Source organism: Ammospiza caudacuta, chromosome 3, assembly GCF_027887145.1.
Source record: "Ammospiza caudacuta isolate bAmmCau1 chromosome 3, bAmmCau1.pri, whole genome shotgun sequence".
Taxonomy (NCBI): domain Eukaryota; kingdom Metazoa; phylum Chordata; class Aves; order Passeriformes; family Passerellidae; genus Ammospiza; species Ammospiza caudacuta.
In genome coordinates, this window is record NC_080595.1 from 62,821,869 (window position 1) to 62,838,122 (window position 16,254).

A 16,254-nucleotide genomic window follows, 5' to 3' on the forward strand; every position below is an offset into this window, starting at 1 on the left:
TATATGGTGTGGGGCGTCCCTTTGGTCAGCTGGGGTCTGTATCCCCTCCCAGCCTCTTGTGCACCCCATGCTACTCAGAGAGAAGGCTCTCAGTCTGTTTAAACACTGCTCAGTAACAGCTACAATGAACAGGATGTGATCTCATGTACCCGATTTTGCTACTTTTACCCAATCCTTGCGCTAAGTTGACATATGTTATTGTTCTCATGATGAATTACAACATTCTAGAATATTTCTCACCAATAAAATCTGGTTATGGAACTTAATAAATATTAACCAAGAACCCAAGCTTTTCTGTTTCAAGATCAAGGGTCTCATACGTTAAAAATATTTATTTTCATCCCTACCAAAAGAAAATTTGCATTAAAAAATCCAAACAATCCATATGATCAATACATAAGACTAAAAAAAACAACAAGGAAGAAGGAAATTATTATTGTTTCTGCTCTCAGTTACTAAATCATAACTTTGAGTGACTGTTCTGCAGACAGACTGACAATACACCAATGCAGAGTGAGGGTATGAAAAAACCCATTCCCCCACAGTTACACTGCAGTCCTCTGTTCATCTGACACTCTCAGAACAAAGAAGGTGTTTTCAAAGAACACAGGCAGGACATCTCCACCATATACACGATAACAAGCATGTCAGGAAAATGGGGAGAGTCATTTCTGAATAGTACTGTGTTGTAGGCACTTTCAATTTTCATTGCTAAGAAGCCACAAGTCTTCCAAGGCCATGAAGAACTAGACAGTCTCTACACACCATGACACTAATTTGTCATCTATCTTCCAAAATGAACGGCACTCACTCAGGAAAAAACATTTTAAAATTTAAGCATTTTTCTCATAAATGTTTCTTGTCACCCACAAGCATAAAATGATTATTTGATGAAGGTGGTTTTGCTAGATTAATATGATGTTAACAATAATTTTGAAGTGAATTTTTTTTCTGTGTCTGGGTGAAGGTGGTTATTTCATTCTCACCCAAATGCTGCTCTTCTGCCTTGTTTGGTGAGGTGTGTGGCTCTGTTACTCAGTACAGAGTCTCATAGTGGTTCATGCCTTGGCAGACACACTTGGGTGCAGTTAGGGTTAATTAGCTATACAGTTTCTCCTCCTGGACACTTGGCTCCCTTAGGCAAAGCAGTATGAGCCTTGCTTAGGCCTGACTTGCCCCAGCACCCCTTGCTCCCAGCTCCATCCCAATAACAAGATTCTTTGCCAAAGTGTGACTGAGATAAGTTAGTCAAGTCCTCAAGTGTGCCCTTCCCCATACACACCCCTCCCCTTTACAATGTGTCCGATGGGAAACATGATTTGTCCTAAGATAAGAATACCAAGTGAGAATGGTGCTAAGATAAGAACACCCAGTGAGCATTCCAGGAGGAGCTGTCTGGATGTTCCCATGATGATGAATTTCAGAAACAGGGAGGTGCAATGATTTCAACTGACTCTGGCACACATCAGCCTGCAAAAGTGTTTAAAATACTGCTGGAGACTGGGCCAACTGGGCAAACTGGTCTCCCAGGCTTCAGGCAGCTTCCAGGCAGATCCCTCTCTCCTGGAAGGGATGCCTCCAGGGTACATCGAGCCCAAAGAGGAGGAACACTCACTTTTGGGCAGGTGAGTAAAAGCACCAAAATCCAGTCAGATAAAGAGATAAAATCCTAAAGCAGTTCCACAGGTGCTTTGATGCTTTGCCATTATGCATTCTGTACGGCCAAAGACTGTAAGCCTGTACATTTCTAGCTGGTTATAATATATGCTGGTTATAGCATGCTTATATGTTATCACATGCTTATATTGTATACTGCTTTGGCAATATTTAGATACTGTATTAGCAATAAATCTAATCATAATCATCTACATAATGTGTCATACTTCTGGTGCCTGACCAAGAGCCTTCTTTCTACAACTCTTCTACACAAAAGTAGGATCATAGGTAGTTCAGTTTTGTTAAAATGAGATCTGGTTAGACAAGATGTTCAGTCAGGACAGAAATCACCATTTGAACCTCTATGGGGGTTCAAGGCTATTACATGGTTGAATGATTCTTTAAAACTTGAAATTTGCTACAGTATTTGGGACAAGTTGTGAACCAGGACCCTAACTAGGATTAGACCAAGTCTGTCTATTAATATGACCAGCTAGATTTAGGCTTGCATGCTAAGTGCTGTTTAGAATATATGTTGGCTAATGACTTAAAATGAAGGTAAAGTTGTATTAGGCATAAAGTAGTGGACAGATTGTATGTTGGTACAGGTATGTATTTTGGTATTAGGGTTGGATAGGAATGGCTGTTAGCCCAGGAGTGTGACAGAGCAGTACGGCAGAAAAAAAGTAAGACTAGTAGACTGGTCCTCAATATAATAATAAGACATTATGATGAGTAGAACAACTCCTTTTTGGCTCAGTTACCAGTCCTCTTATGGGTCACTGTGGGAATGGATTTAGAGTTTGGCATGGAATTTGAGTAGACACCCTTTGCATTGTCATTTTAATAAAATATGAGGTGGTCTGTCCAGGATGGACAAGTACTGGGTCTTGACAGGACACACATGGGCATGTCAGATTGTTGTGCAACACTCTTTAAATAAACATACAACAAAGAGTATAAAGAACAATTCTTCCAGAATTGTTCTTGACTTCATGTTCAGACTGAGGGCAACCCAATTCTACGAGGAAGACAAGCAGCCTTCAATTGCATCCCCTCCATTTTCAATGATCATCTGTTACATGTATATTTAGGTAAATAATGCACATGTAAGCATTATTTGTTTCCTAACCAGGTATTTCCCATTGCTGAAAAGCAAGCACTGACTTCACAGCATGCTGTGCCTGTTGGCTATAACATACATCTCTACTAGCTGTGCAAGCACTGATGCCTCATGTATCACTGCCTTCTGTTGTACTTTATAAATTTACATATAACATTGCTTATTGTTTATGTTAGGTATTCTTCCAGGCCTATTTACACAAAAGCTGTTTACATTTAAAACAAGTAATTGTTTACCCAGCTCCAGGTAAGCATTTCCCCCATGAGTACACTCTACTATTTTCCACTCAAGGCCAAAAATGTTAATTTGTCACTGCTCTGAGGCTTCTATTTATCAGCTTGATAGTTGATCAGACAGGGAGTTGATCAGCTTTATTTTTCTGTTGAAGACACAAGTTTGTAGCTGTTTACCAGCACTAGCTGGATGTTTGCAGCCAAATATGCACAGACGGTTCAGAAAATGCAGTGTCAGCATCAAACACACACACAATTTTAGAACTGTCTCGATTCAGCTTTTTACACTTCTTTGTAGTATGAAAACCTCTGCATATACATATATATAATGCTCTCTGCAAGATAGGAGGCTGTGGGGAGGTAGAGATCAGCCACATCTCGCAGGTAGCAAGCTACAGGACAAAAAGAAATGGCCCCAAGTAGCACCAGAGGAGGTTTAGATTGGATATTGGGAAAAAAATTGTCACTGAAGGGGTATTTAGGCATTGAAACAGACTGCTCAGAGAAGCAGTGGAATCAGCACCCCTGGAAGTATTCAAAAAATGTATAGATGTAGATCTTGGGGACATGGTTTGGTGATGGGCTTGGCAGTTGGATTAGATGTTCTTAGAGGTCTTTTCCCACCTTGATGATTCCATGATTCTAATATAATACTATTGTATCCTTTTTTAAATGTAACACTATTGCATTTTACTGTGCCCAGTTCTGGCAAGAGTGACATGGAGCGCCTGGAGGGGGTACAGTGGAGGCCTAAGAGGATGGAGTGGGTCCAGTGGAGGCCTAAGAGGATGACTGGGGGACTGGAGCACCAATCTTACAAGGAAAGGCTGAGGGAGCCTTTTCAGCTTCAAGAAGAGATGACTAAGAGGGGACCTCATCAATGTCTATCCGTGTCCGAAGGGAGGGTGCCACGAAGATGGAGCCAGGCTCTTCTCAGTGGTGCCAAGCAATAGGACAAGAGGCAACGGGCAGAAACTGATGCATGGGAAGTTCCAGCTGAACATGAGGAAGAACTTCTTTACTGTGTGGGTGACCAAGCACCAGAACAGATTGTCCAGGAAGGTTGTGGAGTCTCCCTCACTGGAGATGCTCAAGAACTGTCTGGATACAATCTTGTGCTGTGTGCTCTGGGAGGACTCTGCTTGAACAGGGGGCTGGAGCAGATGAGCCTGTGAGACTGAGCAGATGCCAATCACTTGTTTTTGAAAATTTTAAAAGTTTAATAATAATAAAATGGTTATAAAATAGTAACACAATTAGAGTAATAATAATTTGAACAATTGAATTAGGACAATATGAGACAATAGAAACAAAGAGTTACAGATGTACCTTTTTCTGGGCAGCATAAGCCCCCCAAAAGGACACCCGTTAACAAAGGATTAACTCTTAAAAACAATAACGTGTTGCATATTCATACACCTCATAGATGATGCATAAATTCCATTCAAATACAGGATTCTGTCTGGTTATCATCAGCTTCTTCCTCTGAATCCCAACGGCGCCGGCACCTTTGAGGCGGGAAGAAGTTTGTTTCTTCTGCTAAGAGGGCAATAAATTCTTTTTTCTGAAAGATTTAGGTGTGGCTGCTATCTCGCTGCAAGTCCTTTCTTTAAAAAAGTGTATCTTACATAGCAGAGTTTCTACTTTAACATTTTTTATAGCCTAAAACTATATTTAACACACTACTTAAGAGAATTAATACAGCATTACTTTCTAACACAATACATATAATATTCATTTAATATTTGCGAAAAGCCAATCATAAAATACGCATTTTTCACAATCCACTGTGATTCTTCCCAACCCGACCCATTCTGCTGTTCTGTGATTCTGTATTCCTGGATGTCGTTAGATAAACGCATTTTCAGATTGTTCTGTGACTTATTACAGGAATTAATAACTCCACGGTAATTACACCAAACTGGGGACAACTAGAAATAGAGTGGTGGCTGGAGACCAGCCCTGCAGAGAGGGATCTCATCATAACCTAAGGGGTCCTTCCGGAAGAACCAGAACCAGCATTTCGCCAAAATATTCTAAGAAAAGATTATTCAAAAATGGATTATTCAAAAAACAAAGAAGCCTAGGCGAATATTTTTGTGAAAAGAAAAACAAAACTAAGTGGAAGAAACCTCAAGTTTTAAGAGGCTGTTATCTTGCCCCGGAACGGTCGCGCCGAGCAGGCGCTTCCCGGGGAGGGGGATCCGGCGCGGAGCTTCCGGCGGGGCGGCCGAGGGAGGCGTGGGCGCCGCCGCCTGCGCCTGACAAAGGGCCCGGCGGGGCCCGGCCGGCCCCATGGCGATCCCCATGGTGCCCATGGAGACGCAGCTGCAGAGCATCTTCGAGGAGGTGGTGGTGAGTCCGATCCCGGAGCGCCGCCGGGGCCGCGTCCGGGTGCCTGCGGCCCGCAGTGCTCGCTCGGGGGTGGGGCCGTCCTGACGGAGATGAGAAGCAGGTGGGAGACGGGCTTTTGGTTTTCATGGCGATGGAGCCCCGCCGCCGTTCCCGGCCGTGCTTGGCGCTGTTCCCGGCGGCAGGGGAGCCGGGAGGGAAGGGCCCTTCAGGGCTGCTGTCTGCCCCCGCTGGGCTTCTTAGGAAAGCTGGGACAGAGTAGGAGTGGGCGTGAAACAGTTTGCTTGCCCAATACCGAATTGCAGAGCGCTGAGTTTGCTGTGAAATAAGCAGTTTAAGGAGTTTTGAAGGAGGCTAGGAGAAGATGGATGTCCCGAGCAGACAAACCAGCATAATGGCATGATCAGGTTGTGGGAATACTCACGCACTATGCTGCCTGCAAAACGAAGCACTGTTAGCCCAAAGGCCTCCTCCATTTTCTCTACGACATTCCTTACAGCACTTTACCCAGCTTTGCTGCCTATCCATGGATGCATTCAAGACCCCAGAACTGCTCACACTACTCCAGGTGTGGCTGTACCAAGGCTGAGTGCAGCAGGATAATCCCCTCTTTTGTCTGGATGGTTGAACACAGGGTTTGATGCATCCCAGGATGGGATTTGCCCTCCTGGCTGCCCGGGCTCTCCCTGCTGGCTCACACTGAGCTGCTGCTGACCAGCACTCCCAGATCCATCTCTGCAGGGCTGGTCTGCAGCCCCTCCTCTCCCAGTTTGTACCTGTGCCCAGCATTACTCTGTCCCAGGTACAGAATGTGGCATTTGCTAAATGTCCTGCCACTGACTGCTCAGTGCTCCAGTCTATCGACATCCTATTGCAAGGCCTCTCATCCTTCAAGAGAGTCAACAGCACCTGTCAGTTTAGTAACATCAGGAGGTTTGCTAATGGTGCATTTATCTCTTGCACCATTATATAAATACATTGAACTCTAGAACTGAGCCCAGAGGAACACCACTGGTGACCCATCACCAGCCAGATGCAGCCCCAATGACTATACCCATTTGAGCTCTGCCCTCCAGCCACTTCTTCACCCAGCACACTGTGAACCTGCTTATCCCAGAGTTCAACAGCTTGTCCAGAAGGATGCTGTGAGGGGTAGTATTAAAAGCATTGTCCAGAAGTACTTCCACTGCTTTCTCTTTGTCCTCTCTAGGTGGGTGACCTTATGATAGAAAGATATTAATTTACTTAAACAGGACTTTCCCTTTTTGAAGCCAAGTCAGTGGGTCATTAATCACACTTGTTAAATTATTAACAAATGTTAATTAAGTTAAATTAAAGCTCATACAAATGAATGAGCTTCTTGGTAGATATGAGACATTCACAGTTGGAAACACTGGGCTGACAGGAGCTGATCCTTAATGGGAGTCTGACTGACATTTCAGACAAAATAAGCTGATTGAAATGTCTGAAGTGGAAAGAATCTGTAAGTCTCAGAGCAATTGAAAATTATTTCCATGTGATGAATTTCAACCTTTCTGTTTTAAGTTGGCATTATAAAATGCATGATGTACTTTTCTTTGTGTGGTGTTTAGTTGCTTGTAGCATATTAATTGTCTACATGTGACTGATTTCTCATTTTGGCATTGCCATTCAGATTGTTTTTGCATTTTTAACATTGTCATTTGCCTGTGTTGTCACACTACCTGTTTTTATGCACTGTTATTTGCCTAAAATTCATAAGGAACATCAACAAAATTTTTCCTGAGAAAATTTCTCTGTATTTTTGGAGCCATAACTGATAAAATAGCAACTTACTGCTTTCCCTGCTGCTGGTCTAGACTTGGTGGACAGCAGCAAACCTTACCTTGCTTTCTGTGCAGATCAGATGAGTGTCAGCTTCTGCTTTGCTTCTTGAGTAGCAGTGACAGACAATTCTGAGCCAAATGATGGAAAAGGAACACCAACAAGCTGATTTTGTTACATGCTTTTATGTTGGTTATGTGACAATGAAAATACATAATGGTCAGTGATAGATCACACCTGAGTATAATATGAAATTCTTACAAAAGGTAGGAAAGGCTTTAGGATAATATTTTCCAGAACCTATTTGCTGAAGTTTTAGAATAATGATGTAGAAACCTTTGAGCAAAATGAAGTTGAAAAAGGTGGGGGGGAGGGGATAAAGCAAGGTCTTACAGGAGATAAATTGAATATTCATGTTTAGTTTTTTTACCTAGTACAAGACCATTACATTTTTCAATAAAATTTAAAAAGAAACGGATCTAAATTTGGATGAGAAAGTAATTGTATTTAGTTGATTTGTGTAACGGAATGCCACGGAACATAAAAGGGGCAAAAACTTAATGGAATTCAAAAATACTAATTTTTCAAATGATGAGAAGAGAGCTGTAATAATACAATCAAACAAGTGAGAAGTGAATTAATCTCTAGGTGTTTAGAAGACAAAACAAACAAACAAAAAAACCCCATAGCAAAGAAACGAAGCCTTAATCTGGATCCACAACTCTTATATGTCTGTTTGAAAACAAAGCAGTCTCATCTTTGGAGTAGTGTGATTTAGCAGAGGACACCTATCATTCTCTGGGACAGTCCCATAACAATGTGACTTTGTCTTTTGTGCTTTATCCTGGGGCCATGATAGTCATAGAAAACCTTCTAACAGTAGCTCACTTGGGGTTTTTCTCTTACAGAAAACAGAAGTAATTGAAGAAGCTTTTCCTGGGTAAGTGTACTACTGCTTTATTTGTGGAAGGTTTTGCTTGTAAATGTGTTTTTCTACTTGTTTCATTGGGTACTGCTAATAACTAATGTTCTTGTTTGCATTAGGATGTTTATGGACACTCCTGAAGATGAGAGAACCAAACTGATCAGCTGCCTGGGAGCTTTTAGACAGTTCTGGAGCAGTCTTTCCCAGGTTAGCATTTGATTTGTTGCTTATGTCTTTGTACTCTATATACTTTTTTTAATATAAAGATACCTTTTCTAGTAGACAAACACTGAAACTGTAAGGTCTGTGTCCAGTCATTCAGAATCTGGTTTCAGACATGGCATAGTAAAGAATATAGGAAGACTTTGCAAGAAAAAAAAGGTAATTTTGAGATTTGTAAGGTTAAATAGTTGTTCAGCACAGGTTGGTGTGCAGTGCAAATAAAAATTAGTAAATATAGAAAAATAGAAGTGTAATAGTAAAGAAGTAAAGAATAAAAGGTAGTTTGTTACAGAATTTTTGATAGAAGTGAATAAGTAGGTAAAAGAGGAACAAAATAAAAGAAGATGGTTAAGAAGTTAAAAGAATTACCTTTCAAAAGCTAGATTCCTTCAGACACTGCTCCATAATTGGAGGCCTATTCATCTTTATTTTCACTGAATTTGATTATAACTGTGAAAGGGAAAAATAATGTAGAACAGTTCTATTTTACTTTAGTCTGTGCTAACTTGTGAAACTAAAAGTTGACTGTAGAAATCAGTGGTTAAGCTAGGAAATGTTTCCTCTACTAGACAACTGACCTCAGCTTCTACTGGACAAGTGAGCTTCGTCAAAATAAGATTGAAAGACTTGTAGGAAAAACTATAGGTTGGGCAACTGGATCACTTCTACTGATTTATAGTCCTGTTCTTGTGTTAGTTTCGTTTTTTCTTGGGAGGATACTGTATGAATTTTATAGTTTGTTTCACTACCAGTAAATACATTCCTTCTACCCTCTGTTGTTTTTTCAGGAGTCCCATGAACAGTGTGTCCAGTGGATTGTAAGATTCATACATAGCCAACATAGTCCTAAAAGAATTTCTTTTCTTTATGACTGCCTAGCAATGGCAGTAGAAACTGGACTTTTGCCTCCCAGGTGAGCCACGTTGGAGTAATTTATTAGCTACATGGAAGATGTTATATTGGAGGTATCTTTGCAATGACATTGTACTGTTACTGCTGGAAAACATGCTCTTAGTATCTGCCCTTCATTCTTGCATTGTCTTCTGCTAGGATGGTGTGTGAATCTCTGATAAACTCTGATACACTGGAGTGGGAAAGGACTCAGCTGTGGGCATTAACATTCAAGTTGGTTCGGAAGATTATTGGAGGTGTAGACTACAAGGTATCTTCCACTCATTCCTTTCTCTTTGTAAAGACATGTTATTTGCTACCTTTGTTTTTATGATTTTATCTAAGAGACATCCAATTTTTTTGAGGTCTGCTTCTCTTACAAAAGAAAATTCAGTGAGTGCTTTTAATGCTTTTTGAACTTTACCCTAAGAGATAATTTTGTGTTTACAGTGTAACTCTTCAGACACTTTTCTGTTACAGTCCCTTTCCTCCATTTTCAGTTGCAAGCTAAAAAACACTAATGCAGTTGCAGAAGTGACAAACACTGGAAAATACAAACTATCAAGCATTAAGGCTAGAATTCTGTCATCTGCTTTACCTCTGTTGCTACACAGCAGAAAAGCTGCTGAAAGCTGAGTCCTTGGCATGGTACAGCTCCCACAGAAGGAGTAGGAGACCATGCATGTCTTGAAGAGAATCACCTCACTGCATTGTTGATGATGTTAGAGCAGAAAACACAAAATACAACATTGTGCTCTGGTCAGGCTGCAAAAGGCTTTGTAGGTTGGATGTCTCTGGATGCACATCAAAATACCAACAGTTCCTTTCTCTTCTGGAGCATCCTAAGACTGAGACATTCCATAAGGAATTTAATGTAATTTAGTGTTAAATTTTAATGTATTCAGTATTAATAGTCTCAGTAGCAGTTTGTCTTCTGACACTTAGCAGCAAGAACTAATTTTTCTGTCAAAATATTGTCTGAGCATATTGATTGTGTAATCTTTCTCCCAGAAATAAAGAATATCTAGGAACATTAATTTCATGTGCTTTCTTTTAGGGTGTGCGTGATCTGCTGAAAGTCATCCTAGAGAAAATCCTAACAATTCCAAACACTGTGAGCTCAGCTGTTGTACAGCAACTTTTAGCAGCAAGAGAGGTAACTATATGGATTTTATACTGCTATAGAGGAAGATAGGTCTCATTCTCTTGTTACTAGTGAGTTTCTGATGGTTGAGATGGCTCTGGTTGTTTTAGTGAATAAAAATAGTAATTTTTTTCTGTACTTTATTGGGCAGACTTAGAGGCATGGTCTTAAGACTCAAACAGTCTAACTTATGCTTGTACAATTAAAACCAGGTTTGAGAATTATTGAAGTATTGCTATCAGAATACAACTTAAGAAAAAATATTTAATTCTTGTATCTGTTTTAGTGGGCTGTCTCAAACTGTTAGACGGTTTACACGTTCATTTACCCTATCCAGGGTCTTTTACACTGATGTATTTTTTAATTTATAGGTGGTAGCCTACATCTTGGAAAGAAATGCTTGTTTGCTGCCTGCCTACTTTGCAGTCACAGAAATCAGAAAACTATATCCTGAAGGAAAACTTCCCCACTGGGTAATGATTTGATATAAAATAATGTACCCTGGAATTTTGTTGCACACAGCACCTATATTTTAAAACAAAGTTCATGTGAAAATTTAAAATCTGCTCTACAGTAAGCTCTGTGTTTAGTCACATAAATGAAGATACAGGCTTGATGTGATTGCAGCAGCAGCTCCTTGTGTTCTTGCATGAAACTTATGACATAATTTTGACCTATGGTCTGATGTTCAAAACTTTTGAAGCACTGAGTTGGTGTTGTTGAATACATTTGGAAAAAATCCCAACTCCCCTGTATTATTGGGAAAATTGTTACTGTCTTTTGAGAGAAGATTTAAAGTTGATTGTACTAATTTGGGTCATTTTTCTATGTGGAATTGTTATTCAGCTGCAGAGATTTGTTATGAACAGAAATTATATATTTTTTAAAAAAATCTATTTCTAAGTGTTATGCATTCAAATAACATATTTTGCATAGGAGACACTTTTTATATAAACTCCTGCTTGAATGCAAACAGGGAAGAGTGCTTCATGCACCTCCTTTCTAATGCCACAGTTTTCATTTTGTAGTTTTATGTTCCAGATAATTTTTCCAACTGTTTGAAATAGGAAGCTAGTTATTTTAGTCAATTTCTGCATATTTTATTAAAATCCATACCTGTATATATTTTTAAATCTTAAGTATTCCATATCAATGTCTGGAACTCAAACTCTAATTTTTTTCTCCTCTTCTCACCCAGTTACTAGGTAATTTAGTATCAGATTTTGTGGATACCTTCAGACCTACAGCAAGAATAAATTCTATTTGTGGTAAGACAACGACTTAATGAATGACTTTAAAATGAATTAATTTATTTTGAGCTTTTTTTTCTTAGAACTTCTTGGGACCTATATCAGCTAAGCAAAATAATTTAGATCTTATGTTTCATCTAGTACCTCTGCCCTTGTTAGTTTCTTCTCAGACTTGGTTCCTTTCAGTTTTTGTTTTGACAGGGAAAATTCACTGATGAGATCAAAATAATTCTTTCTACCTGCTGGTAGTGGAAGTGTGCTAGTTGTTACATGTCATATGGTTTGTAACTATGGGTCACTAGTAGAGAAAGGAAATTGTAGGTTTTCTGTGCCCAAGTTAATACATATCCACTGGGATTTTAGTCTTGAAATGTTTTTACTTCAGTTTCCATTGGAGCTTTTGTAGCTGCTCAGCCTCTTCTCTATTGTTGCTGGCTTCTGGGTGAACGATTCCTAGTTCAGATGGGTACTCGTTCTACTTTTCTGTGAAAGAAATGCTCATCTTTGTTTATTGTTAGAAATCTGGTGATCAAAATTTGGCTTTGTTTTAATATGATTCCTGCTACATTTTTCTTCAAAAGATAAAAATGTCTTCTGTTTGTTTTGAGTAGTTTAATAAGAGCTGCATTAGTTCTGAGCAAGGTTTATTGTGATGGAGCTTCTTTAGTGCAGAGATTAAAAATGTAAGTTCATCTGTAATGCTCCCAAAGCATTTTGTTTCAGAAGCATCAGAAGTATTGAAAGTGTGGCATAGCTTTTATTCATATGGCAGACAGGGATCACTTTTTTTTTACTAGTGCTGTATGTGTAAATGACCTGTATAGATAAAATTGAAGGGAAGAAATAAATATTTATTTACTTCTTGTTTTATCTGATAAAAATATGGCCAGTTTGGATAATAGAAGTCATGGAATTTCAGCTGGAGAGAGGTCAAAATTGAGGCACCTAAATTTAGATACAGGTTTGCTTGGGGCTCAGTTCAGATTCTTATGTTTAAGCAACCAAAGTAAAGGCTAGTTGTCTAATCTACACTGACTAACAAGTGTAAATTTATCATATCAAACACACTTCATGTGTTCTGGTCTCGCTGGGCTTGGCTGACTGAAGTGACTGGATCTTCACTGACTTTAATTGGAATACACACACTTGTGTTTGACTGCTTTACTAAATGCAATCTTGCCCACAGGGTCAATGAAGGGAAATTGAAAGACTAGATTGTGCTTAGGTTTATAAGTCTGTTTTCTTTGTGTAAAGGGTCAGTCTGCCAAAATCAAATCCCTGGGTCAAGCAATGGCAGAGGAACAATATTCAGGGAATCTAAGATATTAGGTATTACTTATAGATTGATATTTGCAAAAACTTTTAATTTGGAGGTACCCAATGCGAATAAATGGGGACTTTACTGTGTAGATATTTTACTAGCTGAAAGTTGGTTAGGAAAATAAAATCAATGTGAAGCAATCCTTGTGGTAAAACCTTTAAACAGTAGAAATTTAAGGAGAGCATAAAAGTGGCCAAGGCCAGTTTTTGCATCAAAATGATTAGGCAGTGGGCCAGTTTCACTAAATTCTCCAGCTGAGAATTTATGTTTCATTGCATATAGGTCGCTGCAGTCTTCTTCCTGTGGTAAATAACTCTGGTGCCATGTGTAACTCATGGAAGCTGGATCCTACAACCCTCCGTTTTCCTTTGAAAGGTCTCTTACCATATGATAAGGTACGCCTTATTAAACTTCTTAAAACTGTTATATTCAGTAAAACAAAATTTCTATGTCATTAAAGTGGGGAAAAATTTCAACTGTGAAATTTGTTCCAATTTAGGCTAACTTTGAAGGTGTAGATGTTTAATTATTTCAGTGATATCAAGCTATATACAGAGGACTTGGAAAGTAGTGTTAGGTATAGCTGCTGTCCAGGTTGTTGAAGAACATGAGACATAATTTAATGTTCTTTGTGGGTGTGTGCATGTGAGAGAGCAAGTGAGAGCAGAGAATTGATTGGAAAATTGGGTAGATGGAAGAGAATGGGAAAGTAATATCTTCTTTTCTGTGCTCTTCATTTATTCCACAGGAAAGATAATTTACAATTCAAACTTAAAGTTTGCATATTTAAAGTTTAAACTCTGAATGTGAAGTAGTGATGTATTGAAAGAATTTAAAGGATCAGGACAAAACTCCATGTTGTCCTGCATCCCATTCCCCATACCCTAGATGTCTAAGAAAGGAAATCCAGTATGTCTAGTGCCATGTATAGTGCTCGCAATCTACAGCCATTATAATTTTGTGTGTTTCCTGACACAGACGTGGTTTCTCTGTGTTTAGTAAACCTTCATCTCCCAAATGCTTGTTCAGACTCTTCTTGAGCCCCTGTAAGCTTTTAGTATCATCAACATTCCTTTTACAAGTAGCATCACATTTCAGCTTCATGTTGCATGAGGAATCAGCTCCTTCTGTTTGTTTTGAACCCAGCTCCAGATAACATTTTTATTTAAAGTGATTCAGGCTGTGGGAAGATGCAATGAGCAGTTGTTTCATATCTGATTTCTTCACACCAGTCCTGATTTTTATGCATTTTGGTGCATTTCCTCAGTTGTCTTACCTTGTTTCCTTTGAGTTCAAAACTGTTCCAAGAAGTGTACCATCCTTCTCTTGGATGAAGAATGTTCTTCTACTTGGACTTCATAAAATCTGCCACTTCTTAAGAACTATGATTATCTCCTCATTTCTTTTAGTTACCAGAGAGGAAAACAATTTCCCAGATAATACATACCTGCATAAATTAAATATTCATTCTTACATTGTTTATTCAGTTAAATGTAAGCTCAGTATTAAACATAATGTTGAGGCAATATATGTTTGTATGTGATTCCTTGTTTCTTTTTCAAGGATCTGTTTGAGCCACAGACTGCTTTGTTGAGATATGTGCTGGAGCAACCGTATTCAAGGGATATGGTCTGCAATATGCTAGGTCTGAATAAGCAGGTACTGTACTGTGCTGTAACACGTGATTTAATTCTGCATAGAATCTGCACTATTCTTTTTCTCTTTTCTTTGCTATAGCTAACTAAGCAAAACAGTTTAGGTACAAAGAGTGATTATTTTGTTATGAGATCGTATTAGGTTAATTGGACACTGTTATTCCTATCATTTGTATATTGCTTTACGAATGTTAAATTGAAAAGTAGAGATTTAAAATATGATTTTTTTTTGCATTGCTTTTTTTTCCTATAAGGCCAGCCTCAAGTACACCTTAGACAGACAGTAGGAGACTGGTTGTTGTTCGTTGGTTTTTAAAGCATTGTTGTACTCTGTTGTATTGGAATGTTATAGTACTAGAATAGTTGGAAGCTGGGGTTTGTTTTGTTACTTTTTTTTGAAACTTTAGAATGGGGGGGCTTAGTCTGACTTGGGGATCCTTGAGGCTGGCCTCATAGTCACTGTTTTGTCTTTTCTTTTTTTCTTCCTTTATTTTTGTTCTGTCCTGTCTTGTCCTGCCCATCCTCCAATGCTCTAGACCTTGAACATTGCTCAGGTATGTTCACAACCTTACTGTTGTATTGTGACTAACGATACGCTGGCCGCTTTGTAGCCACTGATTCCAGGTAGAGAATACATGTACAGTCAGGGCTTGAAATTGGCAGGACCATTAGTCAAGGGCAAATTTTCACTACAATTCTCTAGAGATACAAGGGATATAGCATAAAGCTGACAGTCAGTGGTCCTTTGATACTAACATTTTTTCTTGGAATGGACTGCTATCATTTCCCTTATCAGTCATAACTTCAACTTTGCTGGAATTTTCAGATGAGGAGAGATTTTTAGTTCAAAATTTCTTTCCTTAATCCGGTGGAAAAAAAACATCCACTGGACTTAATTGTAAAAATATAAGGCTGTAAATACATAATTTAAAAAAAGAAAGGTTTACTAGTGGAATTTTCTTATCATTAGGAAGCTTCTGTAAAGAACTTCCCATCAGGCAATTATAATATTCTCCAATCTAGGTGAAAGAAGTGTAGTGCAGAATACTGCACAAAAAGTAGTTCCTTAAAATTTTGACTACTTGTTTAAACGAATAAACACCTGAGCAAGTCAACCAAGTGGACTTCTGCTTGAAATTTTTAATTATGGGTGTTATAGTTTATCCCTCATTACACTAATAATAGCCACACCTACTTAAAAAAAGCAGTGTTTTAAGATTTATAAAATAGCGTTGCTGTTTGCAATACTATAGTGAAGGTTGTGTCAGTGTTTCCATTTAAGAAACATTTTTCAGGTTTGTAACTTGACTATAAAATTTACATGATCCTGAAACCTTGTGTACATTTCCCAATGTAATGGAATACACCAGTGCACTTTCTGAACTGGGACAGTGTTTTTGAATGCACAGATTCTTACATCTTGGCTAACAGTACTCTGTGTTGTATATAACAATCTTTTGTACCTGAGACTTAAAGCAGCTGAAATGTTAAATCCTCAACCTGGAATTGAGCTGCTAGGTTTACTGTTTAAATGAGTAGTATTTGTTTGTCTTTCTGTGTCTGCATTGAGTTGATAAAGAAAATTATTCTTCTATCCATCTTGTAGGTGGTAAATAATACAAGATACAGACAAAAATTATGTTGAACCCATTTTATTCTCCTAACTACGGATGGTCTGT

The 16,254-nt window shown here is 38.8% G+C and overlaps 1 protein-coding gene across 3 annotated transcripts in view; it reads left to right on the top strand.

Moving 5' to 3' along the window:
* The first annotated feature begins 5,227 nt into the window (after positions 1-5,227).
* MED23 (mediator complex subunit 23) overlaps positions 5,228-16,254 on the top strand; it is a 38,516-nt gene continuing 27,489 nt past the window's right edge. For 2 of the 3 annotated variants that reach the window (XR_009274578.1, XM_058802613.1), the window contains exons 1-11: positions 5,228-5,367; positions 8,076-8,107; positions 8,212-8,299; positions 9,103-9,227; positions 9,365-9,476; positions 10,263-10,361; positions 10,721-10,822; positions 11,548-11,617; positions 13,203-13,315; positions 14,484-14,579; positions 15,112-15,129. Coding sequence is in view for 2 of the 3 variants with exons in the window: in XM_058802613.1 (XP_058658596.1) it covers positions 5,308-5,367; positions 8,076-8,107; positions 8,212-8,299; positions 9,103-9,227; positions 9,365-9,476; positions 10,263-10,361; positions 10,721-10,822; positions 11,548-11,617; positions 13,203-13,315; positions 14,484-14,579; positions 15,112-15,129 (915 nt within the window). In the remaining variant the exon portion in view is untranslated. The remainder of the gene's footprint in view (positions 5,368-8,075; positions 8,108-8,211; positions 8,300-9,102; positions 9,228-9,364; positions 9,477-10,262; positions 10,362-10,720; positions 10,823-11,547; positions 11,618-13,202; positions 13,316-14,483; positions 14,580-15,111; positions 15,130-16,254) is intronic. The other variant, XM_058802614.1, reaches the window with a different exon arrangement.